We start from the raw sequence: 19,985 nt of genomic DNA on the forward strand, positions 1-19,985 counted from the left end.
AAAATTGATTTTTTGAAAAAAAAGATCGGGAATACCCCCTTAATATACAGACGAAATAGAATGACGAAGTGAAGATAGTGTTAGTGAGAACAAAGGGAAAGTTTTTTTTTATAAGATTGCGTTGAAACCTGGAATCTCAGTATTGGTTTAGAGAAGAAGGATTCCGGAAATCCCCAAGGGCGATACCGGACAAACCAATGGAAGCCAATAAGAATTTCAGAGAATTCCGATAGAGATTTCGAAGACTTTCATGAGGAATTTCGAAGAATCCCAAGAGAGATACCTGAGAATTCCAAAAGGGATTGAAGAAAATCTGAAGAGATATTCCGATACATCCCAAGCAAGATTAAATAGAATACAATTCCATGGGAAATTCCAGAAATTCTAAAACGAGATTTGGAGAATTCTTATAGAAATTATCGAAATATTAAGAGGGATTCTGAATAATTCCAACAGTAATTTCAAAGAATCACAAATAAGATTCGAAAGAGTATCAAGAGGGATTTCGATGATTCTCAAAAGGGATTCCGGTGAATCCCATCATCACTTCACGGAAATTTCGAAAGAGATTCCGGTGGATCTTAGTCGAAATTCCAAAAAATCCCAAGGAAGAATCTGGAGAATCCAGAAAAAGTTTCTGAAGAATCCCAAAATAAATTCCGGAGAATCCTAATCGTAGATTTTTTATTGTACGATATTAACATATTTTATCGTGACTTGTCCTGGGATAACATTGGAACTTGTAATCAGAGGCAGTAGAACCCAATAATTATTAAGAATTAATCAAGATAATCCTGAGTAGGATTCTAGAGGTTCTCAAATGGGATTCTGGACAATCCCAAAAAAATCCGGAAGACTCTAAGGGAAATTCGCAAGACAGATTCCAGATAATCTCAAGAGGAGTTCTGGAGAATCCTAAGCGGGATTCCAAAGAATCCCAAACGTAATTTTGAAGAATCCCATAAGTGATTCATTTTTACACTGCCGTACTCTAACGGAAAGCGAGCAGGTAGTTTTCCATCCACTGATGCAACAACAAAAGTGATAACAATGAACAACGCAAAAAAAAATAAAGCAAGCTGAAAACTCATCGGTGATTTTTGCGCAGTTTAATTTTGCAAGGCAAAACTCATAGGCGAATAAACTCACACAGTTTTGAGTATTTCCGAACACTTTCTATCGGTAAACTATTCTGTTAGTTAACAAATAAATATATGTAGGTACTACAAAAGAACTTACCTTTACGGAAATTTTCCTTGGATCAAAGTTGGCACTCAAGCTTTGCAGTCCTTTGCCAATATTTGAAAGAGGGCTTGTAAGCTTTTTCAATTGCTTAAAAGCATTCTCACTTTGGTTTCCAGTCAAGTTCAAAGTCAGATCCCTGTTAAACGTAAGCAAATAGATATCAATATGTACTGCTACAATCAATTTGTATAATCTAATACATACTTGCTGGCTCTCCCATCGAGGATTAGTTTCTCCGCTCCCTCGGTAGTACCACCATAAACCCGAATTTCTGGCGTAGGACTGCGGCCACGGATTGGAGATGCGCACTCCAGCATTCCTGCCGGCATATTTATATGATCCGTAACGGATGATATCGACATAGTGGAAACATCAGATGACATTTTGGCAATCCTGTCCTTGTTCGCCAACATCGACGTTGAATTATCTTCGGAGCATCCAGTGCCTCCCATGACAATCCCCACTGAAGGCAGAAATACATTTTCGTTATACAACGGATTTTCTTGTACCAATTCACTTTCATCCGGTTCATAAATACTAGTATCCGCCTCGTCTGATTCTGAACTGGATCCTTCGGATTTCTTTAGACTCGAACTTCGTGATCCCAACGTAAACCTGCTTCGCTCAGCTTCATCAGCTATCTGTCCAGCATGTATGTATGGCATAGGATTCGCAGCCTTAGCCTTCCTTCCAGCGGACGATCGACCTATCTTCGTTGGGTTCAAGCTTTGTCCGATTTTTGAAAACTGTCCAGCTACATTACTTAAAGCTTTCGACCCCATTTGAACCAACTGTGACTCAGAGAGGTTCCTCGGAATACCCTGGGGTACCGAAAGGAGCGTTCGGCTTTTTCTCCGTTGTAAGCTTCCACCACACTGAAAAGCTACATTTGTACGACCTCGATTCTCAAGCGCAATTCGAAACAGATCAACGATGGCCGTTAAAGATTCCGAAATTTCTTCCGTTTTCTTGATCACCACCGCCACGTTGTTGAAAAATCGAATGTTTGGAGACCGGAACATATGGAAATATCCATCCACACCATCCACAGCGTAATTCAAACGGATGCAAAGATAAGCCGGCGCCGGGCCTTGGAACATTTTGTTGTGCTGGAACAAACCTAGCTCGATCAGGGTAATGTTATCCAGGGATACGTTCTCGAAACGGACTATTTTGTCCAAATGTGAATCATACTCGGCCACAATGTAGCAATCATCCGTTAGAATGAGAATAGCGTCAACTTCCGTTTCATTGGGATCACCAGTGCTAGATAAGAGGAAAAGATGTGTGTAGGTTTGTTATTTTCATGTGCACCAGTTTCATTATTTTCATATGCACCAGTTATGGCACTATCAAATAGATGCAATGGATGGCACTGCTTTTCCGTTTTTAGGAGCACACATTTCATCATGTAAAGCAATTAATATGAAACAAACCGTAAGCAAATTGTACGCTTTCAAAATAAACATTCAGAACCAATTCTAGTCACCTCTGGGGTCCCCCAGGGATCTCATTTGGGTTCACTTCTTTTTATTTTGTACGTAAACGACATTTCCTTCACCTTCGCCTCCGGCGCAGAAACATTCTAGAATGAAATAAATCTATTCTACACCTGGTGTAGCAAAAGTCTACTCCAACCAACGTAAAAAAATGTAATGCAATCAGAAACGCAAGTAGAAAAGTTAGAACCCCTTTCATAAACATACATTTGCTAAATTTTAAGAAACTTCAGCGTAATACTGGACACCAAACTTACATTTGTAGAACATTACACTGGAGTCGCTTTTTACGCGGGTGATACGTCCCGCGTAAAAAAAAACCGCGTAAATTCCGGAGTCCGCGTAAATTCCGAAATCCGCGTAAAAAAACCACGTAACAAAATCGCGTAAAAATACCGTGTAAAAAAACCGCGTAAAAAGCAACTATAGTGTATAATGATAAACCGCGTAAATTCTGAAATCCGCGTAAAAAAAACCAAAATCCGCGTAAAAAAACCGCGTAAAAAAAACCGCGTAAATTCCGAAATCCGCGTAAAAAAAAACCGTGTACATTCCGAAATCCGCGTAAAAGCACTATCATATGCAAATCAAAAAGTATGCTGAGCTTCATTAAGAGGTTCAGTTACAATTTTCAGGACCCATACACTGAAAAATTACGGTACACTACAAATGTAAGGCCTATTCTGGAATACTGCTACATAGTATGGAGCCCATACACTGCCACGAAGAACGCATTGAACTTGTCAAAAACCAATTTCTTTTGTATGGTCTTCCACGACTAAATTGGACTACATTTCCTCTACCATCCTATCACAGAACAGAAGTGGAACTTCGGAACACTATTCATTGGCGAATACTAGCGCACCTAATTCGTGATAATTAGCCTTAAATCATTATTTTCATCAAGCCTACGTAAAATCCTTCCAATATAACATTCGAATTGAAGAAGAAAATGTTTTCACGATCAGACTGATGTGCATCTTTGACTTTTCCAGATGAACTTTCATAAGATATATTCATTTCATCCCATATGATGTAAACCAGTGTTGGCAAAATCAGAAATCAATTGATATTTTTCCGCTCTCATGCGCTCGCAATATCACGCGTGATATTGGAACAAAATAGCATGCTTGATATTGATTTTACAAGCTCCTTTGATATTGCGAGACTATTCACAACGCGCAAAAATCAAGCTGAGAGTTGCCTCAACACAAAAATGATTCCATTTCCCATCGTTTTTTAGAAAGAGAAAGCTTAGTTTGCTATCTCTTTTTAATCTTCACAGATGGCAGACGCGAAGGGACTGCTCCAAGCCGTTATGGAAGTTTCGATTGCATTCGGGAGTAAATCAAAAATCATTAAACTCAATTGATGAATCTACGTTACGGTCGGCCAGCAGATGGAAATAATGTAAAAATGATAATGACGTTTTGCTAGCTGTCAAATCGTATGAAATATTTTTTAGTACATCATCACTTTTGTAGTTTTGGACTTCAAACCTAGGTGTCGCATGCACTGGTGCAGTTTAGCGTAGATTCATCAATTAATCATGTTTTGTTGTTTTTTACATCATCCACATCCAGAGGGCCAGTCACTTTCGAATGTATGGGAATGATAGGAAACCATTTGGAAATGCATGAAAATTTTCAGTTTTTATTCATTATCGTCTTTATGGGCAGTTTTAGATGCACAAAAATTGCACGAGTACATTACTATGGTGATAAGGTAAACACTCGCTTATTGTTCCCTTCTGTGAAAGTATGTTTAGTCACAAATAGTGGATTTTCTGATATTCTCCATACTGCAAAAATGATTTTCCTACCACTGAAGGGGCGACATCTCTCGGATCTTCAGTATAGCTACTACTCAAATCATATAATTAATTGATGAATCTACGCTAAACTGCACCAGTGCATGCGACACCTAGGTTTGAAATCCAAAACCGCAAAAGTGATGATGTACTAAAAAATATTCCATACGATTTGACAGCTAGCAAAACGTCATTATCATTTTCACATCATTTCCATCTGCTGGCCGACCGTAACGTAGATTCATCAATCTCACCACAGCGTGATATTTCGAGCTGCGATATCACAGCTTGCAAAATCAACCGCAGTAGTTTGCTTGTTGATTTTTGTCTACGAATTAACATTTATTGAATATTAGCGTCCTATACAACCATTTCTCCATTATTACCAGCATGATACAATCTTTCCTAAGTAAGTTCACTTAATTTCCACTTTCATCCTAGTGGAAATCACAAATATTCATCATTTTCCGAAAAATGCAGCTGCGCAGGAGGTAACCTCTACCTGTGGGTGCAAACTTGTTATGCATAATTTTCCATGAAAACATCTTCGATCCATACCGAAATAATAACAGTTTTTTTTTTTTCCTCTGTTCGGGACATAACACCACTGCGACCAGTAATTTGATCTATTGTAGTATATCCCGTGTCCTTAGTTTAGTGCATGTCGTATTACTCCATCACTATTGAGAAATGATGAAGTATTCGGTTTTGATACAGTTGTCATTCTTGCCTTCATCGCAAGGAATCGATTCTAACTGAAAGGTTCCGCTATTTATACCCTTCGGAGTTGGAACACCCTCCAAAGGCGCGCCCCTTTGTCAGTCAAAATTGGATTCCTTAACAACAAAAACAAGCTATGACACCGATAATGACCATGCATCAGAACCCTAGTCTTAACCACTTCAAACTAGGGAACAACGATTAGAAGATTAAGAATCACATAGATGAAGACTAACTAACTCATTTTTTCCATTGTTTCAAGATCATCCTCGGTCCAGGCAACCCAAGGACTTATCACTATCAACAAGGCATAAAAAGTAACAAGGACTAAGATGTGTTCCTTTGATTACTGAAAAATCCTGTTCCCCTAGTTTGAAGAAGTTAGGACTAGGAATCGGTGGTAGATCTTACATCCCGTAACGTACCACGAAAAGGTGATCTACCCACGTTACGGGGCATAATAACAAGTAGTTTGCAAACACGTTTTCTTACACGATTCAAGCAAAAGTTTCCACCGGAAATTATTAGTTTTTCTTTATGTACCGATTTGCCCCAAAAATCGTCTGTTTTACGAGGAGAATTTGGAAACTATCCTTTTTCTAGTAGTTCTCACTTCGAAATGTAGGTGGCGAAAGCTTGGAAAAGTTTCACTGCAAGACGCCAATAGTGTGAGTGACTGTTTCTATGCACCACCGATGTAGAGAGCGCTAAGCGATTATGAGAGGAAACGTCAACCATACCGTTAGTTTACATCAAAATTACTTTTTTTACATTTCAAATTAATGCATATTGTTTTGCGTATCTTGCATATTTCCATCGGTAGGGGTCTTATTTTAGTATTTTTCACATGTATAAACGGATTTACAGCTCAAATAACACCACATTAAAAATCCGGAAGATCATAACCGCTGGGATAGTTTTATAAGTCTTCACTTTCTTAACAAAAATATGTGGAAGCACCAGCCAGATCACTGCAAAATCGATACAGGAAACAAAATATTCAATGTGGATGATGATTACAAACACCTGCGATGGATAAATTAATCAGAAAAGGTAAAAACATTTTCCTCTTCATATGCTTCACGGCGAAAATTTCAGCCCTCATCACTCTTTTCATGGTTCCGTTATTCACCACCAGAGACTGAAACGATCGCTTAGTTTCTATTGGATTCGCCTATAGAAAGCCGGTGTGGAACGCTACCACAACGCATCGCTTGTTGAGCAGAAAAACGTAGGGGAGAATGGTATACAACGCATCCTGGGCAGAACGCACCAGCTGACTTTCATTTGTGTTTTTCATGGCTTTTGCGTAACTTTTTTGTTGTCTTATCAAGCAGCACTTCTAGCATAGCATCTGAATTCAAAATCCTGCATTATAAATCCTAGAATTGGATTAAAACTTCCAAGAAAAACTCAAAATAAAATGAAAAAGTGCGTCTTACCCCGGGGGTGCGTAATGTACTGTTCTCCCCTACTACTTTTTGATTCACCGATTTATTTACACTTCCCCTTTTGTTCTGAGATCCTATAAAGCACGCTGCATGCTCATCCAAATATAAACACTAAAGGAACGGTGTGAATTTGGAATGCTTTTCTTTATCAATGACATTATTTCTCATCGCATAGAATCTGCAGCAATAATCTTTCAACTAAATTTGCATGCGCCCTTTAGACCCCTTAGAGCACGAAAATTATTCTATGAAAACACATGCAGCACAAATTACGCAAAAATGGTCCCATCGATCGAATGATGCGCATGTATAACATAAATTGCAAAGAAATTGACATGTCCAAAAACCAAATAAAAACTCGACTAAGAGGAAATAGAAATAATGCATAGCATGTAAATAAAACATTGTAAACAGTGTATGTAGTCTACTTTGCTTGACGAAATAAATAAATAAACAAACTTTATCATACAAGCGTTTCGATTTGAGCAATGAGGCCGCTGTACTGTTATACGCCAGCGAGACATAGTGCGTATCAGTGAAGAACACTTAAAAGCTGTAAGTATTCATCAACCACTGCCTACGGTGGCCTCACTACCCGGGCAAAGTCGGCCAGCAAAATACTATCAAAATGATAACAAATAATGTTTTTGAAATCATGTTGATAATATGGAGCCCAAAACGCCAAAAAATATGTTAATTTTGTCTTGACCCCTCCGATTTGAATGAAACATTGCTCACATGTTCGCTGCTATCAATGGTTGCATTTTTCATTTAAATATGATTTTTTTTCTACGCAGTAACTTTGAAAACTATTGACCTATTCAAAATGACATCTGAAAAGAAGTTGAAGATAGTTAAATTATCTTCAAGGAAAATACACTTAAATAAAAAAAACATAGTGAATAAATAATAAAAAAAACGTAAAACGTTGATTATCTCAAAACAATCTTTATATTTTTTATCAAGAAAACTGAAGAAATGTTATAAAATTTGGTGAAGATTTTAGGCTTGTTCAATTCTGCCCCTACAATTTTTTTTTAATGTTTTTGTTAATTTGTAAATTTATGAAATTGGAAATTTTTTAGTAAAATAATAATAACAATTTTCACATTATAACATTTTTTAAAGTCCAGTCGTTTTCAAGTTAATGCGAATTAATAATAATAGTAATAATAATTTTCACATTTTATACCATTTTTAAATATTAGTCATGATGTCCAGCAACTAGATGTTTTTTCCATGATTTTAAATTAAAAAAAAATCATTCTCAGATATGGTAACTGTCATACTTACCCTTTTCTATTTAGATGCAGCAAAAGAGAAACATGTTGATGTTGTCAAATTAAAGATTTGTATTGGTGAGATAAGAAACTTTATTTCTTTCATTTTTTTTTACAACTCATATTATTTGAATACATTGAATATTTTGGGTGTATCGTTAGAACTAGAGAATATTTTTACTGCAATTTGGTTATTTGAAACTGGAATATTGCAATGACATTTTCGAGCTGCAGGAATTGGTTTCACTTTCTTAAAAATCGGATCAAATTCCTTGTCAGCCTTTTTATTCTTCCGTAGGAACAAAATGACATTTTTGTTTGAAGATCCTATTTCCGGCTATTTGCCCAGTCATACAGTTGTTTGGGGTTCGTTATAGGGTGCTCGTGTTGCCTAGCTAAACTTGCTATGGTTGCCAAATGACAATAATTTTTTGTGGCAATAAATTTTGTGGTTATTTCGGACATTTCAAAGCATGACACAGTAGCAGCTCAGTTTGTTTATCTCAAAGTTATTAGAATTTTTAAAGTCGCAAATAACAGTTAAAAAGTGTATTTTTATGTCAGATGGAGCAGCATCGCAATACAAAAACATTAAAAAAAATTTAACTTAGCAGCGGCTGCCACTCGTCGTACGAAACATGTGTTAGACTCCCCTTTTAATTGCACAGTGTTGATCAACTTTCCTCGATGATGTAAGTCCTCGACCCGAAATATCGATCCAATCGTGCAATAGTGTTGGAGAATGGATGGTTCCGTTCATCCGGCATGTCTGTAGTGGACGATGTTCCCTGCATCACCTCCTCAGCCTTTGTGGATTTAAAGATAAGCATAACGTAGAAATTGAATGGCATTTTTTTGCAACTTCACACGGCAAAGGTCCTTGTGATGCAATTGGAGATACCCTTAAGAAAATTCTTCTGCACATAATATTCCATTATCGGCGACCAAATCTTTCACCTGAGAAGAAAGAAAATGAGAATTACTTTTAATATTTCCTTTATGATGTTTGAAAATTGTATAAATCTTACCTGTGCTACAGTATATCTGTTGACACCGAATTCATCCATGATTCTTTGTACATACCAAGATTTGGGTAATACGGATAATACTTGTATCTTTTCGTCTCGAGTGCATTCCGGACCCACGTATTTTTCATTCAGTTGGCTCATCACTTCATCGTAATCCTTACCTTGGCGTTGAGGATTCCTTGGTCATCATCTTCCGAAAGGTCGAATATATGTCGCTTAACCCCAACCATGATTTCTTTGGTTTTCTGTTGAGGATAACACGCACTTCTCAGCCTCTTTGTCGTAATCGGTGATACATGGATACCCATGATGCCTTGGTTGAATGTCTCCATATTATGAGACAAATTGATTATATTGACAACATAATCTGCTGAAGGCGATGAAACCAGAGATGTAACCAATGGGATGATATTCATAATTGATTCACTCTCGATATCTACGGGTGCTATTGACCGTACACCACTGGTAGAAGGTTATTATTTATATTATGTATGTAACAGTAGAAACCAATTATGATACTGAATAAAAAAAAATGGGACGATTCTTCCAGTTTTGAACATAAAGTTTTACTCTTGTTTTTGTGAAGTATAGTTTTATTATTGAACTAAATCTACATTAACGGTATAGCAAGGAAATCCTTCGTTCTGTTCGACGAGCAAATCGATGGATCACATCCTCCATAAAATTGCTGCGACGTTGAAGTTGGAAAAGTAATTTGTTTTCCACTGCCATGAGCATAAGGAATTCGAGTCGTTCCTCTCCCATCGTTGACCTTAAATAGTTCTTGAGTCTGCGGAAAATCGAAAAACTTCTTTCAACAGATGCTGTGGTTGATGGAAGCGTCAGTATAAGCCTGGTGAGCCGAGTAATTTCAGAAAATATATCGTCGATGTTGCTACCTATCAGCGTTTCCACAATGTCCAGTACTTTTCTGTCGGCGAACTCAGGTTTCGTATAGAACACGTGCAATTCATTGCTTAGCTTCACTTTATTAAAATCGGGAAAACGACAGCAGAGTTAATCGATTAGTTGTTTAGGAAAGTCCGTAGTATATAGCTTGAACTTCGAACAGTCAAGTAAACTCAAATAGCATTGCTTATTGAGGCCAGCAAATCGCACGTCTAGCTCATCGAGGATGCGGTCAATCAGTGACATGTAAACTTTAATATATTTCGAAGTAAGATTTTCATAACTCCTACAACCTGCCAACCCCACGCCTGTTTGCCAACCGCACGCATGTTTGCCAACCACACGCATGTACTTGTGAATTTTTGTCCAAGTATTTGATGTTGGCATAAGTATTCTTGACGCTTCTGCCGCATTCGATGTAATCCAGTTCTTTCTGTTGCAGTATCTGGTACAGCATGTCAGTAAATGAGAAAATTTAAGCAAATACTTACAGAAAGAAAATGGTGTCAAGGTCCAGCATTAAACCATGCAACCCTCGTGCAAGAGAGGTTGTGTCACCGTCCCATTCAGTTTCAACCAAATACATCTCTCCCAGAAAAGTTGTGATTTCAGAATGATACGTCTCCACTAGACTGATGCAAAATTTGACTTTTTCGCTCCATAGTGCTTAAATGGTTTCAAATCGGGTCCTGATTAGCCTTCCAAAGTTACAACTCATTTGGTTAGAAACAGACTTCGCACAAGCCATTTAAAGTTTACTTGTAAATTACTATGGGAAATCTCAACTTTTTGTTCATTGCCTTCTAGTCTTTTTCGATATTAAGCTGCGAAACAGTTCGATAGCCATTCTTATAGAAAATTTTCTCAGCTATAACTTTGCTGAAGATTGTTTCTATGTAAAACGAGACAGGAAAAAGTTATTAATTATTTATGACATGATCAAGCAGCAGCTCTGTAGGCAACACTGTATTTTGCAGTGTAACATAGTAGCCATGATCAGGCATACCAAAAGTACCGCCTCATGACAGTATTCCAACGGCTGTCGCTTTCTTTTTCCTACGACAGCCTTGAGATTGAGCTATAAGCGACAGCCCACAGTGAGGCTTTTATACGACATGCAACGTTGCCGTCTTGTGCTGTTTTTTTTTTTTTTTATCTATTTCGTTTATTTGGAAGGCTCAATCGCGTTAGCTTTACGGAGCCGATAATTCATTGTTCACTGTGTGTAACAAAATTCACTTAATTCTATGTCTAGTAGGAGTTGGGCCGATTACTCGCGGCTTACTCGAGGTTAGAAGGGTACATTTTCGAAGGATAGGATCAGGGGAGGAGCTTGGGGTAGGGTTTTGTTGTCTCATCAGAGCGTTGTCGCCAGTATGAACGGTAGTGCTGTTCTAGCTTCGTCCGGAGTTCGACCGGCTATGATGACCAGTGGGCGACGATGAGACTCATCGAGACGGGGGGACAAGACAAACAAAAACTAATAAAGAGAGACAAAAGACAAAAGGAATTAAATTCTTATACTAGACATTTGAAGAAAAACATAAACGGACTGCATATAGCAGAGATCACGGGTTGCCAACACGTCTCTGATAGGAACATAGGGTTGTCTTCCTTGGGCCTCGAGGGTATTCAAAAGTCGCTCTCTGGCGGCGTCATTATCCGTACATTGCCAAACTGCGTGTTCGATGTCATCGTAACCGTTTCCACACCGACAGATGTTGCTGTCCACGAGGTTTATTCTATTGAGATGAGCATCTAGCGAGTAGTGGTTGGACATAAGTCTACTCATCACGCGAATGAAGTCACGACTTAAGCCCAAGCCTTTAAACCACGCTCTCGAAGAAACATTAGGAATAATTGAATGTAACCACCGTCCAAGATTTCCAGTGTCCCAATCGGTTTGCCAACTCGAAAAGGTACTCTGACGCACTAAATGGTAAAATTCATCGTGTGAAATTTGCCTGTCATACAATTCGCCTTCCTGCGCGCCCACCTTTGCGAGATAGTCTGCCTTCTCATTGCCTGGGATTGAGCAATGTGAGGGGACCCATACAAAGGTAATCATATATGATCTTTCGACCAGCACACACATCTGCTCCCTTACCTTTGAAAGGAAATAAGATGAGTGCCTACTTGGTTTCATCGACCGAATAGCCTCAATCGAACTGAGACTATCCGAGAAGATGAAGTAATGGTCTGCGGGCATGTTGGAAATCATCCCCAATGCGAAGTTGATTGCTGCCAGCTCAGCAACAAAAACGGAACAAGGTTCCTGAAGTTTGCGGAAGGCGCTAGAGTTTTCATTGAAGACACCGAAGCCAGTGGATCCATTGAGACGGGACCCGTCTGTAAAATATCTTTTCATGCAATTGACTTGTTGGTACTTTTCAGTAAAAATACGCGGAATAATAATAGGTCGAAGTTGATCGGGAATCCCATGAGTTGCTTGTTTCATGGTCAGATCATATTCAATTGAGGAACTGCGATTGGTGAAGTGAACACGGTCTGGAGTATAACAAGGAAGACACATATCTGATGATATGTAGTGGTGGTAGATTCTCATAAATCGAGATTGTGTGTTCAGCCCAAGAATTTCTTCAAAATTAGCAATTATAAGTGTGTTCGTCACTCCGCATTTGATTAGTATTCTGAGAGAGAGCTCCCAGAAACGGTTCTGGAGAGGTGTTACTCCTGCCAGAACCTCGAGACTCATGTTATGCGTTGAGTGCATACAGCCTAGAGCAATACGCAGACAACGATATTGAATTCGTTCCAATTTGATTAGGTGACTTTTTCTTGCCGAGAGAAAGCAGAAAGAGCCGTACTCTAGAACAGAGAGAATAGTTGTTTTATAAAGCGTTATGAGGTCTCCCGGATGAGCACCCCACCATGTGCCGCAAATTGAACGGAGAAAGTTGATCCTCTGCTGACATTTTTGCTTCAAATACGTAATATGGGCATTCCAAGTGCACTTTGAATCAAACCAGACCCCAAGGTACTTGAAAGACAATGATTGAGTAATGTTTCTGCCCAAAAGATTAAGATGCATTTGGGCTGGGTACCGCTTTCGAGTAAACACTACCAGTTCAGTTTTCTGCGGCGAGAATTCGATCCCTAGATTCATAGCCCAAGAAGACAAGTTATCTAAGGAATTTTGCAATGGTCCTTGCAAGTCCACGGCATGTGGACCTCTTACGGAAACCACACCGTCATCTGCAAGTTGTCTTAGCGTGCATTGTTCTGCCAAACAGTTGTCGATATCTTTGACGTAAAAGTTATAAAGAAGAGGGCTGAGACATGAGCCTTGGGGCAGGCCCATGTAGCTAATTCTGGAAGTTGTCAGTTGTCCAAGGGAAAAGTTCATTTGCTTTTCTGACAACAAATTGTACAAGAAATTATTTAAAATTCCAGAAAGTCCACATCTGTGCAGATTGTCTGACAGAATTTCAATGGAAACTGAATCAAAAGCCCCCTTAATGTCCAAGAATACTGAAGCCAATTGCTCCTTGTGCGCAAAGGCCAGTTGAATATCTGTGGAAAGCAGCGCTAGACAATCGTTTGTTCCTTTGCTCTTGCGGAACCCAAACTGTGTATTTGATAACAAGTTATTTGATTCGACCCAGTGATCGAGTCTCCGAAGGATCATTTTCTCCAACAATTTCCTAATGCACGAAAGCATAGCAATCGGACGGTATGAGTTATGGTCAGACGCTGATTTGCCAGGTTTTTTAATGGCTATTACTTTGACCTGTCTCCATTCAGGCGGTACAATGTTGTTTTCTAGCAAAGAATTGAATAAATCTAGCAAGCGTCTTTTAGCGATATCTGGGAGATTTTTCAGAAGATTGAATTTAATCATATCGCTTCCCGGTGAGGAGTTGTTCGATGAAAGAAGAGCCATAGAGAAATCCAGCATTGTGAATGGTCTATCCAGAGAGCCGCCGCTAGGAGACGCTTCTCGAAGAATATTTTGTGCTGGAACTGAGTCCGGACAGACCTTTTTAGCGAAATCGAATATCCATCGGTTGGAGTATTCTTCACTCTCATTGAAAGATGAGCGGTTACGCATGTTGCGAGCCACCCTCCACAAGGTGTTCATTGAGGTTTCTCGTGAGAGTCCCTCGACGAAATTGCGCCAATAACCGCGTTTTTTTGCTTTGATTAATTGTTTCAGCTTTGTCTCAAGCTTTGAATATTCCTCGAAGTAAGTGGAGGTTTTGTGTCTACGAAAAGCTTTGAAAGCATCAGATTTTTCTACATACAATTTTGTGCATTCTTCGTCCCAACCAGGTGTGGCTGGTCTCCTTTTAAAGGGTGCACTTGGAACTTTTCTTTTTTGTGCTTCCAGTGAGCTTTTGTAAATCAAATCGGCTAGGAATCGATATTCTTCCAATGGTGGAAGCGCATCTATTGATTCGACACCGATTGTCACCGCCGTTGCATATTTCTGCCAGTCGATGTTCCTTGTAAGATCAAATGGAACCCGAGATGGTTCTGCAGAGTGAGGGCCACACTTTATTGAAATGATGATTGGCAAATGATCGCTACCATGGGGATCATTGATAACCTTCCACTGACAATCCAATGATAGCGATCTTGAACACAAAGATAGGTCGAGTCGGCTTTCTTGAGCCGGAGGTTTTGCTATACGTGTCGCTTCACCAGTGTTCAAAATAGTCAAATTGAAATCGTCACATAAATCGTAAAAAATAGCCGCTCTATTGTCGTCATATAGATCGCCCCACCCAGTACCATGGGAGTTCATATCACCCAGAATTAATACTGGGGATGGAAGAATCGAAACTAGATTCCAGAGTTGACTACGGCTAATGGAGGTTCTTGGTGGAACATAAACTGAAGCTATGCAAAGGTCTTTGTTCTTCACATTTATTTGGCAAGCGACGATTTCGACACCTGATAGAGCAGGAAGGGAAATTTTGTAGAAAGGGTAGCACTTTTTGATCCCTAAAAGTACTCCTCCATAAGAATCGTCTCTATCCAGGCGAATAATGTTAAAATCGTGGAAGTTGAGTTCTTTATCGGAAGAAAGCCATGTTTCACAGAGAGCAAATATATCACAATCAGAATTGTGAAGTAAAAATTTGAACGAGTCTAGTTTAGGCACTAGACTACGGCAGTTCCACTGTAGCACAGTGATCATATCTTCAACCTCGTTCGACGAATTATCCATCGAAAGATATGATTGATGCAAGGAGGGGCCATGAAACAGTCAATTGCTTAAGATATGATTCTAACGTTGGAAGCAAGGCAGAAACTAAGCTTCTTAGAGGGTCTTGTATGTTGAACATGTTTAATATGAATTCCACAATGTCCGAAAAAGCTAGCAAACCTCGTTCGGACTTGGATTTCTTTTGAGAAGTTTGAGGAGCAGCTTTTTTATTTTTTTTATCTTTGTTGGGCAATGGCGGAAAATTCTTGCTGCATCCAGGGATTGGATCAGCAGGAGCCTTCGGTTTTGTTTTTTCATCCCCATTACCCTGGGAATTTGGCAATCTTCTGGAGGTGACTTTAGTTTTCTTACGGCGCACTTTCGGGGAGGGGCATTTTCTTTTTGAGGATCCGTCCATTTTTGAAGGTGCGTGTACCACCGTAGAATCACCTTCATCGGATGAGTCAGAGTCCGATTCTTCAACTGACAAAACCGAAAATTGGTTTGCATCTTGGACGGCTGATGCAGCCTTCAACATTTGAGCATATGTCTGCTTGGAGCGTCCAGAGATTGAACGCTGCACTTTATCGGAGTGCTGTTTGTACATCGGGCACTCCTGCAAGGGGTGAGGATTCTCGCCACAGTAAGCGCATTTTACTGATTCTTTGTGGCAAGAATCCTCTTTGTGGTTTTCACCACATTTGCCACAACGAGTTTTGTTGCCGCAATGGCTGGCCGAGTGTCCCAGCCTTTTGCAGTTGGTACAATTATATACCCTCTGTACAAACAGTCGCACCGGAAAAAAAGCACCATCAATTTTAACAAAGTTTGGGAGAACTGAACCTGCGAAAGTCACCCGGAACGAGTCTGAATGTTTATAAACTTTTTTACCGTCTAGCAAAGATGCTGAATGCAGTTGCCTTACATCCAGTATCTTCACTAGCGCGGTAGCGAATGTCGAGTTTTTAAAAGTTCCCGAGGCATGTTTCAAGTCCTCGACAGTCAGACTCGCGTCGGAGACCACGCCTTCTATCTCCACATCTCGAGAAGGGATGTAGATGTTGTACTCAACACTAAACAACTCGTGATCAGCAATTTTATTTGCCACATCATAAGTCGGTGCTTCTACACGCAGTTTGTTGAATCTTTCTTTGTGTACCAAGATTCCCGGATACTTACGCAGCAAATCTCTCGTTATGTCGAGAGTTTTCAAAGGTTTATTTTTGGGCCGAAAAAAGACAACCCATGGTCCTTTCGAAGACGGTTCATAGTATCTGGTTCGCGTAACGTAGGCATCGGAAGATGCCATAAGTGTTGCGCAAAAGCGGTGCGCAACCACTTAAGAAGGAAAAAAAAAATTAAACCTTCACTAATTAATTAATTTTAATTACTAGTAATTAAATTTTTTGCCCGACGTACGAACAAATCAAAAAGAAAAAAAAAATCGAAAAAAAAAAAAAAAGAAAAAAAAAAAACTTATATCTACTTGCAAAAAGTTGTCTCACTATGACCCATACTCCCCTACCAGGGGTGAGAGACAGAGTCACGCGCCACGAGGCAAAATTAAACTACAATAGGGAGGCAATGGACTTGCAAAATGTATTGTCTAATACTTATGCCGGTTGTAAACAACCTATCAGCCGTTGCAGCTAGATGGTCCGTTTGCTGCTGCTGGTGGTGATGATTGGTGTTGGTGGGTCGGCACGATGATGGCTTGACGACCGGATGGATTACCGGGGTGAACTAAAGCTGGATGGCAACTCCAAGGGGCTCGGCCCATGGAATTCCACTTCCTCTGTTGCACACTGGTCACTTGGGGCACCCAATGGGGGGGTGAAAAAACCGCTCGGGCGGAAAAAACACCGAAAAAAACTAGGTGCCGCGCGACTGAGACCGGGACGTTGTTAACCGACTGAGTGTTCAACTAGGAATGTCTTGTGCTGTTCACGACAGCTTGTTCTTAGTCATGTATTTTGTTCGTTCGGCTATGACAGCCTCGGATGGTCATTCGTAACTTTCCTCGTACATACAACAAGCAGTCCGTCAAACTGCCGATTCGTTGCTGCTGTCTTTGAAATTTTGTTTGTATGTCGTAAAACTGCTACTACACTACCAGTGTGGCGCCGGAGCTCGTTCGGTTGCTATCACGTTCGTGCTACCCATTGCAAAATTTTCATCCTATATATTTTTTTTAAACGCACGGTCTCCGGCGAAAAATATAAGCCTACCCGACACCAACCTGACTTCTACCAAACCCCAACCCGATGTTGGCCCGACATTGACCTGACATAAACACAGAATTGACCCGACATCGACCCGACATTTGGCCGACGTCGACCATAAAATGACCTTACATTGATCCGACATCGGGCCGACATATCTGTTCGGGATCATTCTTCTGGGTTTCTTCCATACTCCACTGCCGTATATCAATTGTATATAATGTCTCGTGACAGCCTTTTCGTGACAGCCACTTGGGTAAGCTGAGGGATGTCGTCGGTTTGTGAAGGCTGTTATGACGACAGAAACATTGAGAACCTGGTCATAAAGAAATGCATAAATACAGCCCATTCGGTTCACTACGTTCCAAGCACGATGATTTTAGCAAAGCGGGTTTAGATGCGACTGTTCTAATACAGCTTTCATTCGTTCGTGCGTGCGCTGTTACCAATACACTTCGAATTCAGATCTGAACGTACGGTAGCAAGCGGTAGTAAAGCACACAAAGCAACAGTCAATTCAGGTATAAACCAACTGTCGCGAGGAGGCTGTACTTTTTGGAAGCCTGGCCATGATGTTTGTGTCCTATTCAACGCCCCAGAAACACCAATGTTGCCTGCTGAGCAGTTGATTGAGCATGATCATAAGACATCAGCGCATTGAACCATTGATAACTTTCGATCCTTGCATTTAATTAAAAAATGGTCTTGAGCAAAGTTGTAGCTGGAAAAATGTCCTACAAGTACAATTGAAAGTTTTTGAAGCAGGCCTATATGGTGAATTATTAGATAGACATGAACAAAAATCTTGGTTTTACCATAGTAATTCCCATAGAAACTTCAAATGGTTTGTGCCATCTCAGTTTCTCACCAAATGGGTTAAAATTTTGAAAGGTTAGTCAGGATCCGATTTGGAGTCGTTTAAGTATTGTGGAGCGAAAATTTCAAATTTTGCATCACTCTAGTCTCCACTATATTTATCATCCTGGAACTGTAAGCCCACTTAACTTAAACGAATACCATTTTGTTGCACATCATTCTGCTTGAACCTGAAAAGATATAAATCAGCGCTGCTCTCCTGCCTCTGCTCATTACCGCTTCGGACGGCGTGGCACTAGGTTCTGCAGCAAGCAGGACCAAGTCAGCGCCTAAAGGTGGATCACGGCGTGACCACAATGAGGAATGCGATACAATGAGGAATGAGGAAAAGCAACAACCTCCCCCCCCTTAACAACCTCTCCTCCCCCTCCCCCCTCCCCTCAACAACCTGACGATCACTTTTTTTCCGGGAAATAAATTTTAAACAAACCACAATTATTAGTAAAAACAGAAATTTTCCCCTTAATTTCTTCCTGCACCAAAACTTTCCAATTTGAGAAAAAAAATTGCTTGAAAGACATATTCGATGATATTATGTTGGTGAATAACACACAACTGACTGTAAAACATATCTGGTACCTCTATATAGTTTAATCGCGTAGTGTCAGTCGCTTCGTGTGATGGGAAGACAGCGCTCCCGGAGCAGGCTCCGTGAGAAAGCGGATAACAAGAACAGTGATGAGGGTAGCTTGAGTGTACCTATTTCGAATAGGTACGCTACTCTTCCCACCGATGTTGGGAATACCAACCCATTCCCGGTGAAGCGTACGAAAAAGAGGAAGAAGAATCAAGGACAGTCCGATGGTACGAGCGGACGCGACGATGATACCGCGACGAACGCCAGCGACATTGATGATTTCGGCGACGCCGTCGAAACCGAGAATTCTGCCGGGCCGGGCGGCGAAAGTCAAGCTTCCTCCACTGGTGGTGAAGGTAGTGCCTCTCAAAACGCTCATTGGCGATTTCGCATCGCTGGGCATCGCAGCTGAGTACAAGATCAGCAGGGTCGGCACTAAGGTGATGCTCCGGACGAAAGCGGAATACGAAATCGCCGTCAAATTTCTGAAGGATTCCAATGCGGAATACTTCACGCACGACATCCCCGGTTAGAAGCCCTTCAAGGTTGTCATCAGGGGTCTACCGAATGTTGATCCCAAGGCGATCGAAGAAGAACTCAAGGCCCCAACCGCTGTCTTTCGGATGACGAGGAGAGACGAAAACGTGAAGACGTACCCGGATTGTCTTTTCCTGGTGCACTTCCAGAAGGGATCGGTGACGCTGAATGCGCTGCAGGCTATTCGCTCAATGTACTCCATCATCGTACGATGGGAGCCGTACCGTGGAGGCCATCGCGATGTGACCCAGTGCCAACGATGTCTGAACTTTGGACACGGCACTCGCAACTACAACATCAAGCCACGCTGCAGCAACTGCGCTCACGAACACGCCACTTCTGACTGCCCTGCGGATGGAGCCGTGGCGTTAAAATGCGCCAACTGTGGTGGTGAACATCAAGGTTCTGACAGACAGTGCTTGTAATTATGGTGCTTAACACTTTGTAGCACAGACGGCTGTCATCACTCGGCAGTGGTAAAAATACGTACGTACTCAACTGATGGTTGGTTAAGAATGTTTATTCAATTGTTTTAAGCTACCCTGCTTAGCCTAAGGAGGTAGTGGGAATCAGTTATGTATGTTTCTTATTTACTCGATCACCAATCAGTGATCGATACTATTTTTGAGCGAAGAGAGAGAAAATGAGAGAATGTGGA

The 19,985-nt window shown here is 40.5% G+C and overlaps 1 protein-coding gene across 2 annotated transcripts in view; it reads right to left on the reverse strand.

The window, feature by feature from the left end:
- sp3 (spermathreecae) overlaps positions 1-19,985 on the reverse strand; it is an 81,130-nt gene that overhangs the window by 33,729 nt on the left and 27,416 nt on the right. For both annotated transcript variants that reach the window (XM_065230053.1, XM_065230054.1), the window contains 2 exons: positions 1,450-2,511; positions 1,240-1,381 (listed from right to left, as the gene is read on the reverse strand). In XM_065230053.1, coding sequence (XP_065086125.1) covers positions 1,240-1,381; positions 1,450-2,511 — 1,204 coding nt within the window. The remainder of the gene's footprint in view (positions 1-1,239; positions 1,382-1,449; positions 2,512-19,985) is intronic.

Source organism: Ochlerotatus camptorhynchus, unplaced genomic scaffold (genome assembly GCF_037179485.1).
Source record: "Ochlerotatus camptorhynchus isolate MF236.1 unplaced genomic scaffold, CSIRO-AGI_Acam_v1.1 ptg000327l, whole genome shotgun sequence".
In the NCBI taxonomy this organism is placed as follows: Eukaryota; Metazoa; Arthropoda; class Insecta; order Diptera; family Culicidae; genus Ochlerotatus; species Ochlerotatus camptorhynchus.